Source organism: Sebastes umbrosus, chromosome 14 (assembly GCF_015220745.1).
Source record: "Sebastes umbrosus isolate fSebUmb1 chromosome 14, fSebUmb1.pri, whole genome shotgun sequence".
Taxonomy (NCBI): domain Eukaryota; kingdom Metazoa; phylum Chordata; class Actinopteri; order Perciformes; family Sebastidae; genus Sebastes; species Sebastes umbrosus.
In genome coordinates, this window is record NC_051282.1 from 10154171 (window position 1) to 10178363 (window position 24193).

Below are 24193 nucleotides of genomic sequence, written 5' to 3' on the forward strand. Positions count from 1 at the left end.
TTTTCTTACCTTTCACTTGATCCGGTCTGTCTGTTATTGTGTCCAAGTCCCGCTCCAGGAGAAGTCTCATTGTGAAATCTGAATATCGAGCTGTAACAGGTCCCACTCTTAACAGCATTCTTCCTCTATGGGCACAGGGTCAGTACATTTCACCATGGCAGCCACAATATTAAGTAATGTCTACTTTCATCCCATCATCACATATGTCTATAAGTTGTGACAAGGGCCGCAATTAACGATTAGTTTCTGTATCAATTACTCTGATTGTTAATTAATCGTTTAGTTGTTAAAATGGTGAAAAACACAGGTGTTTCTATCATTTTGTCCACTCCATTTAAAACAGTCTGTTACAGTAATCATTCCATATTTATTCCAGCACCCTTTTGCATATATATATATATATATATATATAACAAAATATATTAATCATTTAGTTGATAAACAACAACAATACATGTTACAATACATATTATTATTATTGTCATTCCATATTTATTCCAGTCAATCAGTCTTTTATTAGCCTATATACAACAAAATATATTAATCGTTAGTTGTTAAACAACAACAATCTGTTACAAAACATATTATTATTATTGTCATTCCATATTTATTCTGGTCAATCAGTCTTCTATTAGCCTATATATAACAAAATATATTAATCGTTAGTTGTTAAACAACAACAATCTGTTACAAAACATATTATTATTATTGTCATTCCATATTTATTCCAGTCAATCAGTCTTTTATTAGCCTATATATAACAAAATATATTAATCGTTAGTTGTTAAAGCCTATAAGCCTATTAGCCTATATATTTATCTATATATATATATATATAGATAAATATATATATGTATAAATAGATATGTGTGTGGTGACTCCTATATATATATCTATATGTATGTAGATATATATATATATATATATATATGTATAGATCTATATATACATATATATAGATAGATATAGATAGATATAGATATATACATATATACATAAATGTATATAAAAAACGTCACCCTAAAACGGTTTCAACAACCTTTATGAAGGTAGGATTTATTGCAGGACTATATTAGTTTTAGCAGGTGTACTTATGTCTTAAAACATGTCTTAAGGGGATCTTTAAATACATTCACCAGGAGTTTGTTGTTGTTCTTAAATGTGTGATCGTGCCTTTTGGTCATGTGTGCTTTTGGCTCTTGTAGACTTGTATTGTGATGTATTCTGCTTCCCTCTAGTGGATATAGTTAAAAACTACATATTCTCCCATAATGCACCATTCTCGCTTTACTCCCATGATCCCTCACTGCTAGTCCTTCGCACCAGGCAAGATGGCGGACAGACCAGGTACTATAGCGTGTCCTCTGATTAAATATCTCACATTGTCTCTACTATGTGCTCTGCTGTTGGTATATTGTTTAGTTTCCACAGACTGTGTGTGTTTTACTGTCAGACTGACTGTTAATGAGTCGTTGTAAGGTGTTTAATCTGGCTGAAGGCCGCAGTGATCCTTTAAGTCACCTCAAGGACTTTCTGTGTCATTGATGGTTTAACAGTTAAAAGAGTCTCTGTTGGACATTAAACTGTCCTGCTGGGTGATCAGGAGCTTTAGATGTCACCATTAATCATAGTTAAGTTGTCTTTGCATGTTTAGGTTATGTAACGGTTTCTGCTGGCTAGCTTGCACACTAGCCTGCAGACATGTCACCTCAAAGTCTGCTCTCCTCTTTGGTTGGTTTCATCTTTAAATACATTCACCTTACAGACAAACAGTCTTTCAACTGTGGGCCAAGAATACTTGGTTCATAGTGGTTCATAGCTATAATATAGCTACACACCTGGTAAATGTCTAAAGTTAGCTATAGAGATAGAAAGTAATGAAGCAGATTTAAGTTGGTGTATTTCAGTATACATTTGCAGCTTACTTTGTGTATTTGTAAACTGAGTACTTTTGCTTTATCGACTTTTCAGAGGATGAAGTTGAAGTTTGCAGAATTTAGGGTTACCACTAATGGTTAGGCCTAAATCCTACTAATGTTATAGACAAAACTAATAACAGTTTTGTCTATAAAATGTCAGAAAAAAGTCCATCACAAGTCCAAGGTGACATCTTCACATTGCCTGTTTTGTCAGAGCAAAACTCAAATATATTCAATAACACATGAGACAAATAAAAGCCTCAAATTTGAAAAGTTGGAAGGAGGAGATGTTTGTCATTTTTTGGTTGATTTAAGTGATTGTCAAAATTGTTGCAGATTAATTTTCTGTCATTTCATCTCTGGCAGATTTACTTTTTAATCATATTGTTATGACCTCTGGATGAAGTGTTGAATTGCTCCCTGCTGCAACCAGAGCACACTGCCAGAGCCACAGCATGTGTTGCTCATTATTATGGACAACATGTAATCAAACTGTCTTTGCTGTCTCCACTTGTGACCAGTTCCCGTGATTGAGAAGCGACTGATGGACGTGAAACTGGGTGAGCTGGGAACCTGGATGGGAGGCCGAGACTTCACTCCCAATGGCCTCCTCTCAGCCGTCCGCAGGGGTGAGGAACACCTGTTCTGACAAAAAAATTTTGTGGACCTGAAAAAACGTTACCAGGGAGCAACTATCACTAAAAAGGAGTGCAGACTTGTGAAATGCAGGCGTTGTTAGAGGTTTTTCTGAATACCAGAAACCATTTTTTAATAAAACAGCAACAGAAGGAAGTATTATATAAGGAACATGGCGATACAGAAACCTAAACATTCCTCCTTTTCCAAATTATCAAGGTGCAACGGGAAAGCAAACCTGACAGCAGTTAAGGAATTCTGGGAAGTTTGTAGCTCCTTAAATGTCACGTTTTAAAATCTTAGGTTCGAAAAATGACTAAATCTGTGTTTCAGCAGCACAGTTGACCAGAAATCACACCATAAAGTCTTCTTACACAAATTTTAACTACAATTACATTAATCTTTTTTTAATGCTAAATATTCAGGGAACATAAAGGATGTTTTGTTTTCGTTCTTATCAGCATGCGCGACACAATGTTCCCTGCTGTCACTTGACAACTGTTCTGAAAGGTTGTCGGTTCAGCATCTTGTTTTTTTAAGTGCAGATCAGGGGCCATATTCACAAAACACCCTGAGGCTGAACGTAGTTCTCAACTAGCGTGAGTTAGGAGAAACTCCTAATCTTAGGACTCCTATGTTTTTGGTCTAAGAGGAATTCACAAAGCATTTTAGCTCCAAAACTAGCTTGTACATCCGGGAGAAGTTAAAGGGCGTCCAGAGGACTCTTTTGTCACTAAGACTTTCTGATATTTAAAATATCTTGAATGAAATCTGTCTAGTATCTAGCATCTAGCGTCATTCATAAAACATGATTTCATCCAAAGCAACGGGGTCAATCCCCCTTCTCTAAGCTCAGGAGTTCTCAGTAAGAGTTGCTCTCAGCAGCTTTGTGAAAAGCTCTTAAGAGGAAACACTTTTCTAGGAACTTTAAATACATTTTTCAATGAAAATGTGAATAAGGATGTAAAAATGATCATTCCCTCTAATGTTGTAAATCATATCCCAATCGCAATATCGGTCAAAATACTTAATGAAAAACTCACCCGTAGTTGACGAAGGGCTGGAAATGTATTTCCTCTTTCACCATGTTCACATACAGTCAGTGCATATAGCATTTCTATTCACGCCGTGAAGATTACTCACCGGTTTAATTAGCTAACTCACATCTTTATAATTTGATGACACTGTGTATGTCGTCATACTGTCTTAAGCTGTGGTTTATGGTTTGTTTTTTGTCTTCCAGGCCACGACAGATACTACAACAAGTACATTAACGTGAAGAAGGGAGGCATCGGTGGTGTAGCTATGCTGCTGGTTGGCTACGTGGCATTGAGCTACATGTGGGAATACGACCACCTCAGTAAGAAATACACACACTCCTTACTTCTGGTTTAGGATGTTATACCTTTTACTATAAAGTATGTTTTCTAAGAGTAAATGTCACTTCTCCAATGTTTGATTTTTTAACTCCAGTGTGAAAAATAAGACATTTCATTTAAACTTGCTTTTTGTCCTTCTTCTCTTCCAGAACATGATCGCTGGAGGAAGTACCACTAAAGCTCCCTCAGCAGCCATCAGGGGTTGAACTTGAACCTCTTTGCTCCCCCTGCTCTTTCTACTCTCAGCTCTGTGTTGAATATGTGACTGTTGTGACCAATAAACAATACTAAGATTTATTATTGGATATCATGTTTGTGTGTGTGATTTTTAGTTTCCAGTTATTTAGCTGCATCTAAATGTCAGCTGTGTCGGCAACCTCACTGTTGTAGTTACATGAATGCATGAAAGTATAACCGGTAAATCTGTAACAAGAACATTTATTTGTACACACTGTACACATGGTGAGAATATGTTCAGGCTGGCAACACAACAATCAAATTCATCCTTTGAGATAACTTTTTTTTAGCTGAGCCAAACTGCTGTACCCCCCACATGTAAAATTAACAACACAGGGCCTCCACACACACACAACTGGTAAATAATTATTTCCAGGATTTTAAATGTTTGCAAGAAACCGTGTGTGGTTATGGTTAGAAAGTCTAAAATTTGACTTGTGTGATTTTGTTTGTCACAAGCCAGAAGATTTTAGTTGGTGTTGGGAGTACAATACAAAACATTGCAGAATGGATTTGGGCTCTGATTAATAACAGTAGTTTGAGTACAAACTGCATTAATTTACATTCCTACTGGCATTTATCACGTTTTGTTTTTTTTAATGCATTTGAGTCAGATTCACTAGAAGTAGCAGAATAGAAAAACTGGTCTGGTGTCACTGATGCAGTCACATGACCCAAGGAGAAACGCACATGATATCCTGTAAAGAAGCAGCAACATGTTGCAGCACTGCACCTCTGTTGGACCCCAGATGTGATGTCTATTTAAATATTCAGTGTGCTTCACAGTACAAATGTTGTAGAAAAACTCCAAAGACTAACACACACAAGTCGAGTCATTCAACCACAGCCACGCAGATCGTGACCTCTTCTGTTTTTTCTTGTTATTTCATGTATCCACAAAAAAATAGAGATAGCTATGTTTATCTTTCTTAATCTTTTTCCTACTGCCTGTGTCCGTATGAGTTCACACACACAACAGCGGCAGTCAAAGTCTTTAAGTTCAACTTCAGCCTGCGGAGCAAAGGGGGCTTCCTCTGGTCTCCTCTGGTCTCCTCTGCTCACATCAGGAGAGACTGAGCTACAGCACCGCAGTGACCTCGAGGCTGGAGGTTACTGTCCACTCAGGAAGGCAAGATGGCCTTTAGTGCATTTGTTGGCATAGTGGCCCTTCTCACCACACTGCAGACGCACGGAGGACAAAAGAAGGAAGATATTAATGGCTCCTTATTGAAAGCAAAAGAAAGCTGGTAAAAAAAGATTCTCCCCGATGATATGAGCAAATACTCTTATTTGCTTTCTTGCAGATTGTTAGATGAGAAGATCAATGCCACTCATGTCTGTAAATATGTAGCTGGAGCCAGCAACCACATAACCTAGCACAAAGTCTAGAAACAGGGAACCTGCTTGCCTGGCTGTGTCCAAAGGTAACTAAATCTGCCTACTAGAACCTCTAAAAATCAATAATTAACATGTTTGATTAATTTGCTGTTTTACATGGGGTTAGGTTGTCGACTATTTCTTGGCTTACTAAAAGGATAACTTGGATATTTTTCCTGGACCCTATTTTTCTATGTCTATACTGTATGTGTTAGTCACTAATAGGGACTACAATTTCTGAAATTGGTCCAGTATTGAGGGAGAGCGCTGCAGACAGAAGCTGCTCACAGGCTGCAATATGGTGCAAGCTGGCATCGTCATTTACGAAAAAGTGCTTGTTTTCACCACGACAGGCTGTGATTGTTATTCTAAGTGTCTGACATTACGGAAAGAGCCTCGCTCAAGGAGAAGTCTCGTTCTGAAATCTGGCAAGGTGACGTGTTGCTGGAAGATATCGGTGGAATAGTGGAATACCTCCAGGCAGAGTTTGTTGTGTTGGAGTACAGAAAGCGTAGCTTAGTGTTATCTAAAAGATTTTCAATGTCATGGCTTTTGGCAACGTGGATGAGGTCTTTGAATTCCATGGCCGTCTGTACTTATTTGAGCCAGAGTATACGGATAGTCAGATTTCACAACTAGACTTCTCCTTGAGCGGGACTTGGACACAATAACAAAAAGACCGGATCAAGTGAAAGGTAAAGAAAATTTAATTTTCATTAACATCTTTTTCTTTGTTTTGACTATCTGTAAGGATTACAAACCTTCTACAAAATGAGTTGTTAAAGTTGGAAACCGAAATGCGGCATGTGTGAAAATAACAAAGTAAAGTATTAAAATTGCTGCTGGCAGTAGCTTCATATTTACTTAACAGACCTGAGAGTGGTATCGATCTTCTCATCTAACTCTCGACAAAAAAGCGAATACCATATCCCAAAATGTCAAACTATTGCTCTAAGGCATCATTCAATTCATTTTTAGAAGGGCCATTTACATTTTTGTGTTTAGCAAAGCTAGGAATTTAAATGTAAAAACAATACACCTTTTTAATATTAGTAGGTTATTGTATTAATAAACACAATGTTGCATTTAACATTTTTTTTATTCAGTTGAAATTCCCTCTGCTCAAACAGCCTAGGTTCAAACTTTTTTAACAAAATAAGTATTTCTGTGCTTAACAAGACAGAACTAATGAATGGGCTAATTAGCCATCTACTAAAATGATCTTCTGATAATCTAACAATGCAAACACCCATAAACTTAAAATGTTAGCAGGTTATTTAAAGAAAAACACAATGATATTACTTTTAACGGTCTGTAATAGCGTCAATAGCATGAGTGGTAACGTTGATGAACGGGAATGTACTCTCTTATTGGAACACGTTTTTGTCTTTTTATTAGGGGTGACAGGGGTTCTTTAGGGGGAGATAGTAGGTCAGCAGTTAATTAACTAAACACATTTATACTGCATGCAAAAAAACGGCATTATTTTTGCCCAAAATTGCATGTGATTATCATAAAGTGGGTATGTCTTTAAAGGGGATACTCATGGGTACCCATAGAACCCACCACTTTTTCTTTTTGAAGCCAGTTTTCCTTAATTTAGCCTAACTTTGGAGCATTATTTAACCTCCTTCCTGACAAGCTAACATGACATGGTTGGTACCAATAGATTCGTTGCGTGTTCTAGTTTCACATGATATCAATATCTTATCCATTCTAGCCAAGCCCGCTACAGCCTCTTAAAAACAGCAATGTCGGCCAGTCTCAGAGGGTTAAATATTTTTCCATATTTATGAATGATCAAAGGGGCCGGATTTGGACCATGGGCCCCCAATTGAATAGGCCTGCTTTAAGGTTTTACAGCTTTATTTACGACTACAGTGAGAGAGACTGGTGTCTTGGTGGTGATTTTGAACACAAAAGGGCATATTAGCAGACAGATGTTCAGATGACTCACCTTGTAGCAGGTGACCTGATCCAGTGGCCGAGGCCCTCTGTTGCCAGTCATGTTGTTTTGCTGAGGATGAGGAGGAGCCATCGGCATATGGTTCTGCGGCCGCATGCCTGGACTGGAGTTGGTGAGCTGGATTAGAGAGAGCGACGAGCGACCGATGGTAGGCACAGGCTGCAGCAGGAAACAAAGAGAAAACGTTATTTGCTTGGCTGTTGTACAACAAAGTAGCAGGTAAATAACGTGGAGCAGAGCGCTGAGGTAGAGGCTTCAGCATGTGGGTGTGTGTGCATGTATCCTCTTACCTTTGACTGGCTCTGTATTTGCATTGGTAGAGGAGGCTGTTCAGAAGCTCCCATAGGCAATTCAAAACGAGGGCTGTAGAAGAACATTTCACTGTTAAAATCCACATAACTGTAAAGTAAAGCCTCCAATTATTTTTTTTATTTTATTGCTAACTCAATCTTTTGTCAAAAGAACATTTTACTAGCTGATATAAGAACTATCCCAAGTTACAAAACCAAATGCTAAAACAAGTCATAAGTGGTGTCTTTCGTTTTACTTGCAATTCAAACACATTTCTATTATGTAGGAATCAAATAAAAAAGGAAAACGTACTGCATAAATTTACAGGATTTTCCCTCTGGACAGAAGCCCACCAGGTAATTCATACAGATGACCCTTCTTGTGTGTCTGTGTCTGCAGTCAGGACCTGAGACAGGAAGATGGAAGATGATAAACACAAACCACAACAGAGAGTAAGTTTTGCTTTTGTTTTGCTGCTGATGAAGAGGGGAAGACTATGAGTATAAACAGTATGTTAATATCAGTACTGCTGGAACGTTTATGTGAGCAGGACATACCGTGTTTGCAGAAGCCTCGGTCATACCAGGGACAGTCTTTGATCTTGGACTCTGGGTCAATGTGCAGGAATGGACATTCCTTGTTGCTACACTCACCTGCCGAGAGTCGACACGCAAATTAATTAAACAGGGACAGATACACTCTAGGTATTTTAACAACTGATCAACAGTCACAATGCAAATACAGTCATCGAGCTCATCTGTGTGATTTTATGAAACATCAAATGTCAACAAACCAAACTTGGAGTAGAAGTAGCACTCAGGCATCTTGGTCATGTCGTATTCGTGGAGAAACTCGCACTGGTCTCCTTTCTTACACAGTCCTCTGAGCCAGTGCTTACACACCACCGTCTTCTCTCCACTGATGTGACGAAACGGACACATCCCGCCTGGGAGAGGAAACAAATGAAGATATAACACAGACTTTTCTACTTCAAACCCACTGGGCAGCCAGCGTCTTGCTGATTGCTAATCCTTTTCACAAATAGTGTGGCACTAACAAATCACACAGAGGATATTATTGTGAAGCAACAGCTACAGGAAATGCATTATATTGGTCACCTAGGTTTACGAGAACAGCCATTGTTTACTATACCTTGGTTTAAGGCTGCATGCATGATTTTGAAAAAATGTCTAATTGTGATTATTTTGACTGATATTGCGATATGATTTGCCATATTAGAGGGAATGATCATTTTTATTTTTTTATTTTTCATTGAAAAACATATGAAAATGTTTATGGTGTGATTTTTGCAGGGATCTGTACCAAACAAAGATGTTTTTTAAAGTCTGTAGAATATGATGTGTAGGCCAGGACATCTCTGCAGCATGACAATATTTCATTTTAAATGGTATTTTTTCCACACATTTGCCTTTCACAAATACAACGTCTCCTGCGATTTGAAAATTGCAGTAGGCCATATTGCGATTTTGATAAAATTTCTATTAATTGTGCAGCCCTACCTTGGTTGACACAAGAAATGAACATTTTCAGCAGTTTTTTTTTTTCCGTGGGTCAGTTTTAAAAAGTGGAGAAATGGTAAAAGAAGAGATAGCCGATGAGCATGATTTAACGTCGGTGATGCTGCTTTCTTTTGTTATGGCTTTAAACTGTGGAATGCCCTTCCATTGGATTTTAGAACAGCAAACTCCCCAGGTATTTTAAAAATAAATAATTAAAGACATATTTTTTTAATCTGGCTTTTATATTGGGGTAATCAAACCTTGTCAGCACTTAAGTTTTTATCTTTGCTACTCATATTATTTGTTCCTGTGTTTTTTATTGGTATTATTCTTAATATTTTATCATATCTGTTATCAATCACTTTACCTATTAATAGTATTTTCATTAATAACTAATAATAATAATAATAATAAATTGGACTCATATAGCTTCTTTCAGAAACCCAAGGACGCTTTACAAAGGGGGCACACAAAATCATACTAATAATAACACAGAGGAGAAACTATAGCTAAGTAATTAAGAGAGTGATGTGTAGGAAGAGTCAGCTGAGATCACAGGTGATGAACAGGTGGGGTTTGAGGTGTTTTTTGAAAAACAATGTGTTCATACTAACACGATACGATTCCTCTGTCAAATCCTCCCCCAGCCCCACTGTGAGCTTTATTTAGTGTATATATTGTATTTATATTTGAACATGAGCAGTTACCTTACTTCTAAAAGGCTCTGGCTGCATTGTGGGTAATGTAGTGTTTTAGAAGCTTGACTTTAGAAACTCTGCCTCCTGTGCTTCCAGTGCTGACTGTTATTGTTTAAATCCATCTCTTGTGTGAGTCCCCAACCTTTATGGAGCTGAAACACTAAAGGTGCTGGTGTTGTGTTTGTTGTGTTGTTACCTTTCTGACAAGCTGCTCTCATGAAGTACTCACACACAGCAGACCCAGATTCTGCAGAGACACACACACACACACATATATTATTATACAGCCTTAATAAAGATAGAGGTGAAACACAAAGCCAGCATGAGCAGCATCCAGCAGCCAGGTGTCAGTCAGAGTCAACCTGCCGTTAGCTAACCAGCTAGCACACAGAGCTACTCACTGTCCATGCCGGGGAAAGGCAGAGGCTGAGCTCCGAGCTGCTGCTGCACAGCCAGCTCCAGGTCAAACTTCAGGTGGTCCACGTTAGCCAGCATGTCCTGCATGTCTGCAGTCAAAGAGATGTCAGCTTCTGGTAGCTAGCTAGTGCTTTCTGAAGATGCTAACGAGGCTAGCTGAGGCTAACCGAGGAGCTAACAACACTCCCGAGGAGAAACCACAACACGAGCTGCTCTTCTGTGTAGCTTTACGGGACTGTTTTAGAGAAAACACCGGAGCATTAGTCGTTGTATGAGGTTTAGTTAGTCAGGAAACAGCTCCTTGTTCTCAACTAGTTGATCTCAACAGTGGAGGGATGGAAGGAAGGCGCGCAGACTGACCTCTGACCTCTGACGGAGTGAGACCAGACTAAACGATCACAGAGCGCTCACGCAGGTTTAATGTGTTTCATTCTGAGTCTTTCTGACATAAAAGCCCTTAAAGTCATGGAAAACTAAAAAATGCATTGAAACTTCTTAGTATAATAGAAGAATATGAATTACAGGTATACAGCCCTATAGCCCTTAATTTAATTTATTATTATTTTCATGTATAATTGTACATATATTATTTGTTTTTGTTCTGTATGCACCTTGTCCTTTTACTCCAATTCAAGATTCAAGAGTTTTATTTGCCATTGTCACCTATAAGTGTATTGGAATTTTGAGCAGTTTACACCGAGTCAGCTTTAAGAAAAGAAAAGAAAAGAAAAGAAAAGTTAGAAAAGGCACAAGGTAATTACAGTACAAAATAAGTAACACATTCAACTCAACACAATAAATAAATAAATACATTATTAAAATATAAAATGCCTTCAGTGTAGTCAATAAATAAACTAAACTACCCTCAGCATAGGAATCAAGAATACAAACATACAGTATATATGCTCCATGACCATGTTAAAAATACCATTCTGAGTTTCTTTCTTACATAAAAGCCCTTAAAGTCATGAAAAACAAAAATGCATTGAAACTTCTTAGTATAATAGAAGAATATGAATAACAGGTACAGCCCTTAATTTAATTTATTATTATTTTCATGTATAATTTTACATATTTTATTTGTTCTTGTTCTGTATGCACCTTGTCCTTTTACTGCAATACAATGATCTATGAGCCATGTTGTTTGTAAATTTGAATTTGTTCAATAAAAAAAAAAATTATGGTGGCCTTTCTACTGATTTATTAATTTATCAATGGGATTTTGAGGAGAAAATAATATTGTAAAAGAAAAACAAGTAAGAAAAAAATTTAATAAGTTCACCCAAACACCCTCAGAACAAACAGACTAAAGCCAAAATAAATAAACCAATATAATAATATTTTTTATTAATTATTTAGACTTTTCATATTCCTCAAAATATGTATTTTGAGATATTTGATCTGTTTGCTGTTTTTTTTTCATACTTAATTAACTGTTAATATTATAGACATTTTTTATTTCCTAAATGCCACCTTCTGCATGCTGCCAGAAATAATTTGTTACATAGAAGAAGAAATGTATGGAGCCTGGGAGGTGTCATGGAGGGAAAAAAACATTGTGTACTCCATTTAATAATTAGTGCACACAATTTAGTGATTTGTGCTCTTGAATTATAAATTAACTTAATAAAAAAAAGGTAATACATTCATGCCATAATCTTGTATGCCCATTTCACATTACATATCCACTCTATATACCCACTATATGCTTGGATTAAATAGTTTTATTTTTACCTTGGGATGAAAGTTGTGTATATACAGTACTTTGGCTGTTCAACACAATGTTGTGTTGTAAAAATAAAAACATACTTACATTTACAAATAAACCAATAATACATGAAATAATTTAAGAAATAATGAAAACTCAACTAATCATTATGCAATGATTTTTCATCATATTTATTCTTATAGCAACACGATTTCATTGGAGTTGTGCAGAAGCAGAGAACATCTGTGGCTGCAATAATTTGATTTTATCCAGCCATCTATGGAATTTATGTCAAATACTCCTTTGGAAAACAGATTGTTTTCTCAAGATAACAAATTACTGATCCCATTACATCGAGAATACGGTTATCTGATATATATTTTCAATATGACAGCATGCACATATGCTATTGTTTTACCTACCGCACTATCTGATTTGAATTGATATCAGGTCCAGAAGATTCAGAGTGGGGATAAATAATGTGTCTCTTTTAATATAACATTCAGTCTTCCTCATTTAACACCTCAGGGTGCAAATTTACAGAGGAATGCATTTCAGACAGTGATCCTGCTGACATTGTTAATTTCACCAAATAATATGAGGTATGATGTTTGCAGAGGTTTTGGTTTAAAAGGAGTCTGCACCAGTTTGCAGTTAAATTGAAAGCTCATACACAATAGCTGTCGTTTCATTCATTATGGAGTCTTTAATTGCAACAATTGTGTTTTTTTTCATTTATTATACTGTATATGTATACAGTATAATGATATAGAATACTCATGTATGAAAGTAGTAGTCATGCTTTGTGATTCAATCTGCAGTACAGTCTGTAAGAAAACTTTGTAATTTCAATACAAAAGAAATGATTTCGGACAAGATTAAAGCTGAACTGTGATCGGAACAACCGAGACCAAGGCTACATTGTAAAACAACACCCATTTAAAACCGCATAGGCTCATAGCAACACTGGATAATTTGACAACAATGAAGTCTGCAAATCTTTCTATTAAAACAAATCTGCTAAAAACAATCTGCTAAAACTGAACTGTTGTGAGGTAATGAGGAAGTGTCTTGATTTGAGCAGTGACAGAATTAAGAGGTGTACACTTAAATAATATACACACAACACACCACCAAAATTTGGCATTATAACATTTGTTATAATCATCAGTCCAGTGTGATTAATGTCTGAACTGCTGCCCTTTACAGCTCAGGTAGGCCAGGCATGGGGAACTGACCAGCGAAACCCTCCACCTCTCCCCTGATTTCTGATACCCGCTGCTGGAACTTCTCCCCCTGGGCCAGCGCCTGAAGGAACTCCTTCAGAGTGGCTTTGGGATCCAGGCTTCTCTGCAGCTCCAAGGTCAGCGCAATACCTGCGGGAGGAAGGAGAGCAGGGAGGGCTTTCAGATTGCAATTTCATTTATGTGTAACCATATTTTGTTTGAGTGGATGGCTCTACATGTTACGACAGCCTCAGTTGCCTGAGCTACGGAGAAGAAGCTAATCAGAGGCTTGAATCAGAACTGTAACAAACTCACATCACTTCATCAGAACAAAACACCAGCATGTCACGGTGAACTGATCAAAACTGTACAATATGACATAATTTCTTCAAGGGAAATCTTTAGCAGTAGGTACCATAGAAATTTAAGCTTTGTGACTGGACTTTTTTTTTTTTTTTTTACTTAAGTTGTAGTTGACTTCTCCTCTTATGTTTTTATGTAAAACCAACTTTAATATTAGACAGTTTAAAAGCAATGGAATGGCTAGTATCAAATCTGGCTAGCAGCACTTCTTCTTAATTAACCCTTTATATCTCGTTAGTTCAATCCGTACAAAAAGAAAATGTAAAAATGATAATTTGCTTGACCAGGGTGCCCCATACACATCATATTGCTACTTCATAATCAAATATGTCTTACTGGTAGGGCTGACCCAAATGCTTCGGAGCTTCGACCGTTGCCATGGTATTTGACCTCCAAATCACTATTGGAATGCTTATTTTTTTTCTTTTTTATATAAAGAGTATATATAAGTATATAATAATAATAATAATGTATAAATCCCTAAACAGCCCATGAAATAAGGACAACACATTATTCAGAGTAGTTTGCCCTCCACAACAGCAGGTGGCACTATTGGGCAATATAAAGGTACAAATACAATACAATGGTAGAGACAGTAAAAGGTGGAGACTGAGGAGCCACAGGGCAGAAGAAAACAAAAGGAGGGACACAATTGTATTGTTCCTGGATGTAAAATTTGTTTTACAAGTTACAAACCAAGGACAAAACCGTGCATTTCAGAAAGTGACGCTGAATCGGAGATCAGTATCGTTACTGCAGCGCTGACTAGTGACACTGAAAGAGCCCTCCGACAGGCACTGAGTCCAGCTGCAGCTGTCTGTCTCTCCATCTCCCGTCCTCTCCCGTCTCTGATCACCTGTCGCTCCTCTGCTGTCTCATTCAGACCGTTCAAAGACAGGGTCGCTAAGAAAATAAACTCTGAAAGCACTACTTTATTCTGCAGCCCGCATTATAGTGTTTGTTGACATGTAACTTGGCGGTAGCTTCTGCTTTTTGTAGGATATATGTTTTTGTACTTGTAGGATATAATTTGTGTACCTGTAAGACATATTTGTTTCTGAAGCATTACAAATATGTTGTGTATTTGTTTGAGTGGTATGTTTTGTATTTGCAAAACGAAATGCCTTAGTTTGTTTAAGATGTTTTATATTTGCAAACCACACTGTTTGTTAGTGAATCATAGAGCATTTGTAAAACAGGTTTGGTGTGTTTGTATTTGTTTAGTTTTGGCAGCTCCATACATGGTGTTAACTTCGGTCAGCTGCACATAAGGGAGTGTTTGATACTCAAAGGATAGATTTTATAGTGGAGTATGATTTAAACACCAATAATCTAATACCTTGACACCCCCTCAGTGGTCTGGTCACCTCAGTTCAAACATATTTCTCAGACAATATCTTGTCAATTTTAGCTTCTTTTTTTTAACCTCTTCCACTCCACCCCTCTTTACCATTGATGCATTTTTCACATCTTTTTTAGGGGGGTCAGGGGGCAGATAGCAGGTCAACAGTAGATGTCACATAGAAGTGGTGTAAATCATCTGAAAGCTCAGATCCTGAAGATTAAAGTTCTTCTAGTCATAAATCGGAAATACATTTTAAAAAAATGTATTAATTCATTAATACAAGGCCTTTAAAAGATTACCTCTGTGAATGAACTCGGCAACCTTCTTGAAGTCCTCCTCCATCATGCCTCTGGAGGTCAGAGCTGGAGAGCCGAGCCTCAGACCACTCGGGCGCAGAGCACTCTTATCCCCTACACAAACACATGTATGTAAAAATGTTAAGAATGGCACTCTGTAGGGAAAAGGGCTACATCCAAACCTACATTCACAGAGAAAAAGGATAGACTACTTTTGCCTCAAGATTACTCACACTAGGTGCAAACAAAACTGCATGTATAATATCATATCAGTGCTAAAACACACACACACACACACACACACACACACACACACACACACACACACACACACACACACACACACACACACACACACACACACACACACACACACACACACACACACACACACACACACACACACACACACACACACACACACACACACACACACACACACACACACACACACACACACACACACACACACACACACACACACACACACACACACACACACACACACACACACACACACACACACACACACACACACACACACACACACACACACACACACACACACACACACACACACACACACACACACACACACACACACACACACACACACACACACACACACACACACACACACACACACACACACACACACACACACACACACACACACACACTACCTGGACAGGTGTTCTTATTACAAGCAATAGCACAGGCTTCCAAAACTTTCTCAGCTCGTCCTCCATCACTTCCTTTGTTGCGCAAGTCCAGCAGAATCAGATGGTTGTCGGAACCGCCTACACAGGAAGAGAAAAAGAATATTAGAACTACATAAGACTATGAAGCTATTAACTGCTATCGGAAATCTGCTATTGCAGCCACCTTTCCATATACCATCAGTAAAATAAAACACAGACATCAAGCATGGTATGTCATCACCCTTTTTTTGGGGATATATGGATGTTTAAGTTAATGTGACATTGGCATTTTCAACCCTAAAGAAGTGTACTGTATAGTCACTGAAGATAGGAAAACGTTTTCTAATTATTTTTATGACTTTGCATATTGTAATTAGAAGAAAACTATCTGAGATCGTCATCTTGCAATTATGAAAAACATGGTGCATGATTATGAGGAAAATTATCCTTTGATTATGAGTGTAAATACGATCAGTTGGACCTCGTAGACCACTCGAGAAATATCAAATAGATCAGAGTGTGATTTTTGTCTGAACAGCACAGACAGATTTAACAAATGCATTCAAGATGCCATACTAACTCAATTTACATTATTCACTGACAATTATACTCAAAATGCCTCAAATTAACGGGAGGAAATGAAAAGATAAGTTTAATCAGTTCTTGTCATCGTTTTCTTTGTGGTAAATGCAATTTGCTTCTCTACAACAGCAACTGATATTCTAGATGCGTTTCATGTCAATGTGTGTTTGTAGAGTGGCACCGTGGCACTTACCAGTGACAATCTTGTAGCCGTGGTCAATAAGGGCACTGGATAGAGCTTTGCAGTTAGCAAGAACCTGTAGCTGGTAGGCCTTGAACTCCGGCGTCATGGCTTGTTTGAGAGCTACAGCAACACCTGCCAGTGAAAAACATGACCTAAATGAGATAGATGCTGACATACTTGAATGGCAATCAAGATGAAACTGAGAAGACAAAATCAAAAGGGAGAAAAAGGATGAGGTGTACCTGCAATAGCGTGGTTGTGTGGTCCTCCCTGCAGCCCTGGAAACACAGCCTGATTGATCAAAGACTCCAAGTTGTACAGAGTCTCCTTCCCCTTGGCATCGACACTCCGCACGCCTGGAGGAGGGAAATAGAGAGACAGAGGGAAGAAAAATTAAAAAAAAAAGGTAGAGAAACCACAGAGTACAAATATAGAAAAAAAAGAGCATTGATGACAACAAACAAAGCAAATGGTTTGTTTTGGCAGAAGCATCATGTTCCATTTCTACCTTTCCTGTAGAAGATGAGTCCAGCGCGGCAGCCACGCAGCGTCTTGTGTGTTGTCGTGGAAACAATGTCACAGTAGTCAAAGGGTGAGGGCACCACTCCGGCAGCCACCAATCCACTGATGTGAGCCATGTCTCCCATCAAATATGCACCATTCTCATTAGCGATCTGCTTCAGGCGGCCGTACTCTAGGTTGCGGGAATAGCAGCTCGTTCCTGGAGAGGAAAAAGACACAGAGGTGAATGTGATTGTTTTCAGGTTCTTTGGATATTTACTCCTCTTCATTTCACTGATTTGTTTTAAATGTGTGAAAGTAAAACAAGTACCTGCAATGATGAGTCTGGGGTGGAACAGCCGAGCGTTTTCTTGCAGTCTGTCATAGTCAATGTAGCCAGTTTCTTGATTCACCTAAAAACAGAAGACCATGTCATATTAATTCACCAAAACAGCTGATATAATGAACATAAGAACACAGCGATATTTAAAACGGATTGTACTTTAGGATTGTAAGCCCATTAGACTGAAACAACCTGAAAACACTTTGAGTAAAAACATCTTTATTCATTTTTTACACACTGTGCTTTGAACTAACATCTGATTTTATTGATTCTATACACATATCCCCCCCCCCCGCCTTCCCCCATTTATGCTCCAACAACAGATTTTGGATGCATAGTGTCAAATAAAAATCGTAATCATCAACTTGCTCAATATCGTGGGAAGGCTAATCTGGAATCCAATTATAATACAGTAATAAAGCATGACCAGTAAGGTTCATTAATTGCCATTTCTCCAAGTGATATTCCAACCTTTTGTCCCTATTATTATATTCATATGCAACACCATCTAAATTAGCCAAATCTACATTTTTAAGAAACGTAACGTTGTCTGGATTACATTGTATTTCAACACATCAGATATAATGTTCACACTGAACTGGTGACAGGTGAAATGATAAAGTAAAGATGCCTGATAAAGTAAAGTTGCCTACAGGAGACATGGATTGGATTACTACGAGGTTTTTTGTTTCAAATTTGATACATTTTTTTTTGTTTCCACTGTTTTTACTCCCCAATTGTGTCAAATTATGAGCCTTTTGTTCTCATTTCCAGCTCTCACGAGGAGCTGCAGGCCAATGCCATGTGCACATACTTGCACTAATGAGGACTAATCTTGTTCAACTTGGTCCAGGACTCCATAAACAAGAAGTAACTACTCCAAACTTAACATGTGTTTCAGAAAGGCACATTTTAAGCTAGAATAAAGAAATTAAGACAAAACGCCTGGTTTGATTCATACTCAAACACTTATCATAGATAAAGGATTTGGTGAGGCTCACAGTCATGATTTAACTGTACATATTCTCAATCTATGCCGTTACTACTACTACCTCCACAATAGGAGCATTGTGCCTAAATTCTTATTTATCTCACAATTATTACAGTATATGCTATATAACATAGTGTACAGTTATTGTTCACATCTTTGAGAAATTTGTACCCAACTCTTTAAGACTTCCTGGATGAGTGTGTGTCAGTGTTAATTTAGTTAACGAAAATTATGATGAAATATGTTCATCAACGACCTTTTTGTCCATGACTAAGACGAGACGATGACGAGACGGCACCGACGTCATTAAACACTATCGGTGACGATATCAAACATGCGATATCGTTGACGAAAAAAGGGGAGACTAAAATGTAGTTTAAAAACATAAAAACTTTACCAGAATCTCTCTTTTAGTGATGCGCGACTGAACCGCGCATCACTAATGAGCAGTCAGAAGGACTCAAATTAACTGCAAAGCTGCATTCTTAATCATTTAACCTGTTTTTCATCAGATATTGAGATAAAGTTTTATGTGAAATAAGATTGACTACAATTACAGAAATGTTCAATATAATCTGATGACTAAACAGGACTAAGATTAAATAATAAAATAAAATGACAAAATTAAAAGAGGAAACATTTTGATTAAAATCAAATGACTTTTTGGTGACTAAAACTGGACAAAAACGTTTTGAGTTTTCATCAACTAAAACTAGACAAACTATGAAGGTTGAAAATTACTAAAATGTGACTTAAAGTAATAAGCATTTTGTTTTAAGACTAAATCTAAAATAGTTGCAAAATTTAACCCTGTGTTGACAAATACATGTAATTGTTTTGTACCTTATACGGCATGGACTCAAAGAAGATGGACGTTGCTGAAATTTTCTTCTTCTCAGTCATGAAGCCGTGTGTCAGGTGACCTCCATCAGGAAGGTCCAGCCCCATGATCCTGCCATGGGGCTCCACAACGGCCGTGTAGATTGCAAAGTTAGCAGGGGAACCTGACAAGGAAGCATAAACAAAAATATGACAAAAAGCAAGGAGTACAGAGGAGGAGTTTGAATGTCTAAATACTGATCACATTAATCAGGCTCTACACAAAACATTAAAATAGTTTTATAGGTTTAATCACTATTTGATACCTGAGTATGGCTGCACGTTGACGCCCCATTTGTCTGAGTCCAGACCATAGGTCACTAGTGCTCTCTTCTGACAGAGTCTCTCCAGCTCATCAACATGCTCCGTACCACCATAGTACCTGAACACATGGATCATAATGATTATTACTTATTAGATAGGTAGGAGAAAGCAGAATACACCACTTATACATTTTTTAATTATTTGATTAATTGTGGTACCTCTGACCGGGATATCCCTCTGAGTATTTGTTGTTCATGCAGGAACCCAGAGCCTCTAGAACGGCTCTGCTGGCAAAGTTCTCCGACGCTATCAGCTCCAGACCGTACGTCTGCCTGTGTTTCTCTTTTTTTATAATGGAGAACACCTAAAACACAAACAAACATTGTATTGTTCAAGCTAGGGCTGCACAATTAATCCAATATTAATCATGATCACAATTTTGACTTTGGGAAACACTGATCGACATTTTCACAATTTTCTGACATTTTATAGCCCAAACAACTAATTGTTTAAACAACAGATTAATTGGAATGGACTGTAAAGTTATGACGTTGATGAAACAGGAACATTTTAGAAAAGCAAACATTAAATGTTTGCCGAGTAAACTTTCTGTTGCTGCTGTTACACAGGTTAGATTCAGTTTGCTCATATCAGCAAACTTCCTGCCTAGCTCCAGGGTTCACAGCGGCAGCACTGGGTCTGACCTGTAAACTTTCAAAGTTTGCTCAGCAAACATCCTGCTGGTACACAGTTTAGACCAGCCTGATCTCACGGAAATACCTGAAATGACCACGACCTCTTAACAGCACATTACCTGGTGGTGGCACGCAGTGTTAATATTATGTGTCAGCACCGCGGAAACAATGTCAGTGGAAAGTCAACTAGGGTCCTTTTTGACATGGTGGACACACAAATTCCCAGGTTCAACAGAAATACGCTTTAATCAAAGTCCGCATAGGATGTATGTTGGGTGGTGGATAGACGGACGGGTCACCCAGGAGACCAGTGTATTCGTGTACGTGTGAAACCAAAAGTCAATGTTGACTTATTTTAAATTATGTTGACTACAAAAGTTAAGTTACTTAACAAACATACTTATTTGAACCCAAACCATGACTTTTTCTTTCCTAAACTTAACCGAGTAGTTTTGTTGCCTAAACCTAAAGTCTTTTATGTGGTGGCGGCATGTAAACTATAATCGCGGTGATATCTCAGTCATCATTATTAAACGTCGGCAGGATGATAGATTATTATTTTATAGGGCTCATATTTAAGCAGACTTTACAAACAGCTTCACAATTTAGAATAAAACGGAAAGATTATTGATACGTTGAGTTGTGATTTCAATGTTTTTTCAGGTATAAGTGCAGGGAACAACTAGCAGAAATTCCATGGAAGACCAGAGTGGGTCAATGAGGTGATGAGAGTAAACTTTCATAGTTTACAATAAAACTGTATTTATTATGTAGAACGCAAAAAAATAACTTCAATTTGGGACATTGGTTGTCAAGTCTGGGACAGTTGAAAGTAGACTTCAGGACAGTTGCGGGACACTTTGGTAAAGTGTTAATTTCCAGCCATGTTCAGGAGACAATAACAATTTGTCATACAAGTTCTTTAGTGAACAAAATGTATAATAATTGGACTAAACAATCATGAAAATAATTGTTAGTTGCAGCTGTGAAAAATTATAATGTTTACACCAACCCCATCCAAAGAATAACTAAAAAATGTAAGCATTTCTTGAGAGGGTCATTAGTACTGCTGATCCCACTGAATCACCACAACATGGGCGTAAATAAGACCTTCTATTGTTAAAATCCAGTGAGCACAAACCTCCGAGTCGTTGACGGACAGAGGCTCCAGCATCATCTTGTTGTGTGAATCCCATGTTTCCTTGTTCACATTGTGGCCATTTGTTAAAGACATGGTTTCTCGGTTTCTCTGGTCAAATCAAGTGGAAATCTAAAGGGGAAGATAATTCTTCATTTAGAGATATGAATCATAAAGACATAAAAACAATGTCCAAGTGAGATAAAATCTTGTTTTATTGAAAAGTTGAATAGACAACTCTGAATACATGGATGGACATCACAATGGACATTTACAAAATGGAGAGGCTAACAGCATATGTTAACCATGAACTGGAATTATTTGTGTCACGTTGGGACAACTATGTGACACCCCACAGACCAGATTTAAATTTTACAAATATACGATTGTATGATAATGAAAAGAACACTCCCTATTTGTTCATACTGTTGTTTTCAATGTTTGTTTTTATGTGTATAACAAATCTTAAAATACGGCACTTTAAAACAGACATGGTTGGCTGGTGTATGTATACAGGATCTGTAAATTATGTCATGTATGTTGCAAAGTGTCAATAAAAATATAATTAAAAAAAAAAAAAAAAGTGCCACATGTACCATTTTCACATTAATAAATGGCCCTTATATGAAGCTGATAGCTGAGAGGATTGGTGCTGCTTTGCTTTATCGCAGAAAGTGATACAGATTTATGGCAGAAATTGGCCATTCAACCCAAGGTCTCGCAAAAACAGATGGATAGGCAGATAGATAAAGCTAGTATCCAATCAGTGATCATTTGTTTCCTCGTTTAACGTGTCAAAAATATAATAAGTATTATAAAAAAAATTATATAATAAAAATATAATGAATATAATAAAAAATATTATAATATATATATATATATATATATATATATATATAAAAAATATAATAAACAAAAAGTTGAATAGAAAATAGTGCAGATGTCTGTAGATGAATGAGTATACAGTGAGTGCTGCTGGCATACAGATCCATTATCACAGTGCTAAGCCTCAGACAAAGGAGGACATGCAGCAGTGATACTAAGTAACTCACCAGTTAAACTTTGAACCACACAGACTGATAAACAAATGACCTGCAGACACTGTCCTTAACACAGGTTATTAGGTAACTCAGATAACACCTTTACTACTCTATGAAGTTTCCCCTTGTGTTTACAGTTAAGTCTTTATCTGAGGCTGGTTGTCCTGACGACAGGAGGTGAAAGTCACTGCAGGTCAAATGCTGCTCAACAGCTACATATTAAAGAGACTTTAGATACCGTTATGTATCTGCTCTGCTCGACTGACACAGAAACGTGGCAGTAAATGGAGGAAAAGTTTGATTAAACTCACTAAAAATGTATCTCTAACCTGAGTTAATCTTCTTGGAAAAGTTACTGCCTGCCAAAATAACCCTTTCTATTGTGTTCACCTGTTAAACATTAACTAGTGGGTTAACTCACCAGTAGAGTGGATGTACTCCCGCTGCTGTCTCCTCCAATACAGGACTGAACAGCGAACACAGGGGCTGAACAATGAACTGATTTTATACTGAGGATAAAGTCCGCCAAACTTTACACCAATCAGCGCACACCTTCTTCTTCTGGTGGATGTTTACTCAGCATATTAGGTGTATTAGCGCCCCCTCTGGTCAACACTGGAATTACAGCTAACACCATGTGTAACATTATCAAAATAAAGTGTGTTATAAAGTAGGATAAAGCTGTGGTAATAAAGCTGAAAGTCCTACATGTTATATTTTTCTCTCAGTCATACTGATAATACATTATTAATATTCATAAAATTATTTAAAAATATAAATAAGGATGTATATTAAGTAAGTAGTAAAAAGGTAAACATTTATAAGTGAGATTAATCTCTGGAGGTCCTATTCAATTTTATATGATGGCAAGTTTATATATTTAGATTTGTTTTTATTTGTCATTTGTTTTATTATTCATATTATTCAACCCACCAGAATTCTTGTATTTGCTTTTCCCCATTTTGTCCATGTATCTGTTTTTATGTTTTTAGTTTTTTCCCGTTCACAATGTTGTTTGGTTACGATTATCCAGAAGTCTTTATAGATATTTAAATCAATATCTATAACAAACACTAACCATACACTTCCATGGAACACACACACTTGTCTTTTTTTGATATATTATTGTTATTGTTGTTATTATATATAAATTGTCCTAATTGTTTGTTATCACTATTATGTAGTCATATTATTTCTTTATATTAATCTTGTCTCTAGGTGGAGGCTTCAGATATGCCCAGTGTTTTTTTGGCTCTTCCTGCACTTTATATTATTAATTTATTTTTTTGTTATGTTGTATAGTCTTAAATTGTGCAAAATAAATAAACAAACAAATTTCACAGCTGGGCCGATACATATTGCACATTTCATAATTGATATAGATGTGGTTTATGTGAACTTTGGAAAAATTTTATGTCACATATGTGACATGTGGAAAAATCAGATTAACGTAAACATTTGATTGTATTAACGTTGAATCCATCTAAGTCATGAACT

General features: G+C 37.2%; 3 protein-coding genes across 5 annotated transcripts; 1 reads left to right on the forward strand and 2 right to left on the reverse strand.

Annotated features, from left to right (window-relative positions):
• Positions 1–1217: 1217 nt before the first annotated feature.
• Positions 1218–4239, forward strand: atp5mf (ATP synthase membrane subunit f). The gene is made up of 4 exons (XM_037792755.1): positions 1218–1347; positions 2441–2548; positions 3799–3915; positions 4084–4239. The coding sequence occupies exons 1-4, from the start codon at positions 1332–1334 to the stop codon at positions 4110–4112; spliced, it is 270 nt and encodes an 89-aa protein (XP_037648683.1). The 5' UTR covers positions 1218–1331; the 3' UTR covers positions 4113–4239.
• Positions 4240–4355: 116 nt separating this feature from the next.
• Positions 4356–10833, reverse strand: cpsf4 (cleavage and polyadenylation specific factor 4). 2 transcript variants are annotated; one of them, XM_037792753.1, is made up of 8 exons: positions 10425–10833; positions 10220–10270; positions 8599–8751; positions 8363–8458; positions 8118–8211; positions 7805–7877; positions 7506–7673; positions 4356–5350 (listed from the first exon to the last, which is right to left on the reverse strand). In XM_037792753.1, the coding sequence occupies exons 1-8, from the start codon at positions 10525–10527 to the stop codon at positions 5282–5284; spliced, it is 807 nt and encodes a 268-aa protein (XP_037648681.1). In that variant the 5' UTR covers positions 10528–10833; the 3' UTR covers positions 4356–5281. The 2 variants fall into 2 exon arrangements, with proteins under 2 accessions (XP_037648681.1, XP_037648682.1); XM_037792754.1 differs by lacking the exons at positions 10220–10270; positions 10425–10833 and adding an exon at positions 9326–9700.
• A 1490-nt stretch (positions 10834–12323) lies between these two features.
• On the reverse strand, positions 12324–23284 carry shmt1 (serine hydroxymethyltransferase 1 (soluble)). 2 transcript variants are annotated; one of them, XM_037793194.1, is made up of 12 exons: positions 23118–23284; positions 21660–21788; positions 20042–20187; positions 19826–19941; positions 19524–19684; positions 17678–17759; positions 17354–17566; positions 17088–17201; positions 16855–16977; positions 16062–16178; positions 15382–15492; positions 13352–13524 (listed from the first exon to the last, which is right to left on the reverse strand). In XM_037793194.1, the coding sequence occupies exons 2-12, from the start codon at positions 21750–21752 to the stop codon at positions 13352–13354; spliced, it is 1449 nt and encodes a 482-aa protein (XP_037649122.1). In that variant the 5' UTR covers positions 21753–21788; positions 23118–23284. The 2 variants fall into 2 exon arrangements, with proteins under 2 accessions (XP_037649123.1, XP_037649122.1); XM_037793195.1 differs by lacking the exon at positions 23118–23284 and having other exon boundaries at positions 12324–13524; positions 21660–21752.
• Positions 23285–24193: the final 909 nt, after the last annotated feature.

Coding starts and splice junctions, on each gene's coding strand:
- shmt1 (XM_037793195.1), bottom strand. CDS start 21,752: ATGTCTTTAACAAATGGCCACAATGTGAACAAGGAAACATGGGATTCA. Junction 19,685..19,825: donor CAACGTGCAGCCATACTCAG/GTATCAAATAGT, acceptor CTTCCTTGTCAG/GTTCCCCTGCTAACTTTGCA. Junction 16,179..16,854: donor CGGCTACAAGATTGTCACTG/GTAAGTGCCACG, acceptor CTTCCTGTGTAG/GCGGTTCCGACAACCATCTG.
- cpsf4 (XM_037792753.1), bottom strand. CDS start 10,527: ATGCAGGACATGCTGGCTAACGTGGACCACCTGAAGTTTGACCTGGAG. Junction 8,752..10,219: donor GAGAGCAGCTTGTCAGAAAG/GTAACAACACAA, acceptor TTCCTCTCCCAG/GCGGGATGTGTCCGTTTCGT. Junction 7,674..7,804: donor AAATACAGAGCCAGTCAAAG/GTAAGAGGATAC, acceptor TTCCTGCTGCAG/CCTGTGCCTACCATCGGTCG.
- atp5mf (XM_037792755.1), top strand. Junction 2,549..3,798: donor CCTCTCAGCCGTCCGCAGGG/GTGAGGAACACC, acceptor TTTGTCTTCCAG/GCCACGACAGATACTACAAC. Junction 3,916..4,083: donor GTGGGAATACGACCACCTCA/GTAAGAAATACA, acceptor CTTCTCTTCCAG/AACATGATCGCTGGAGGAAG.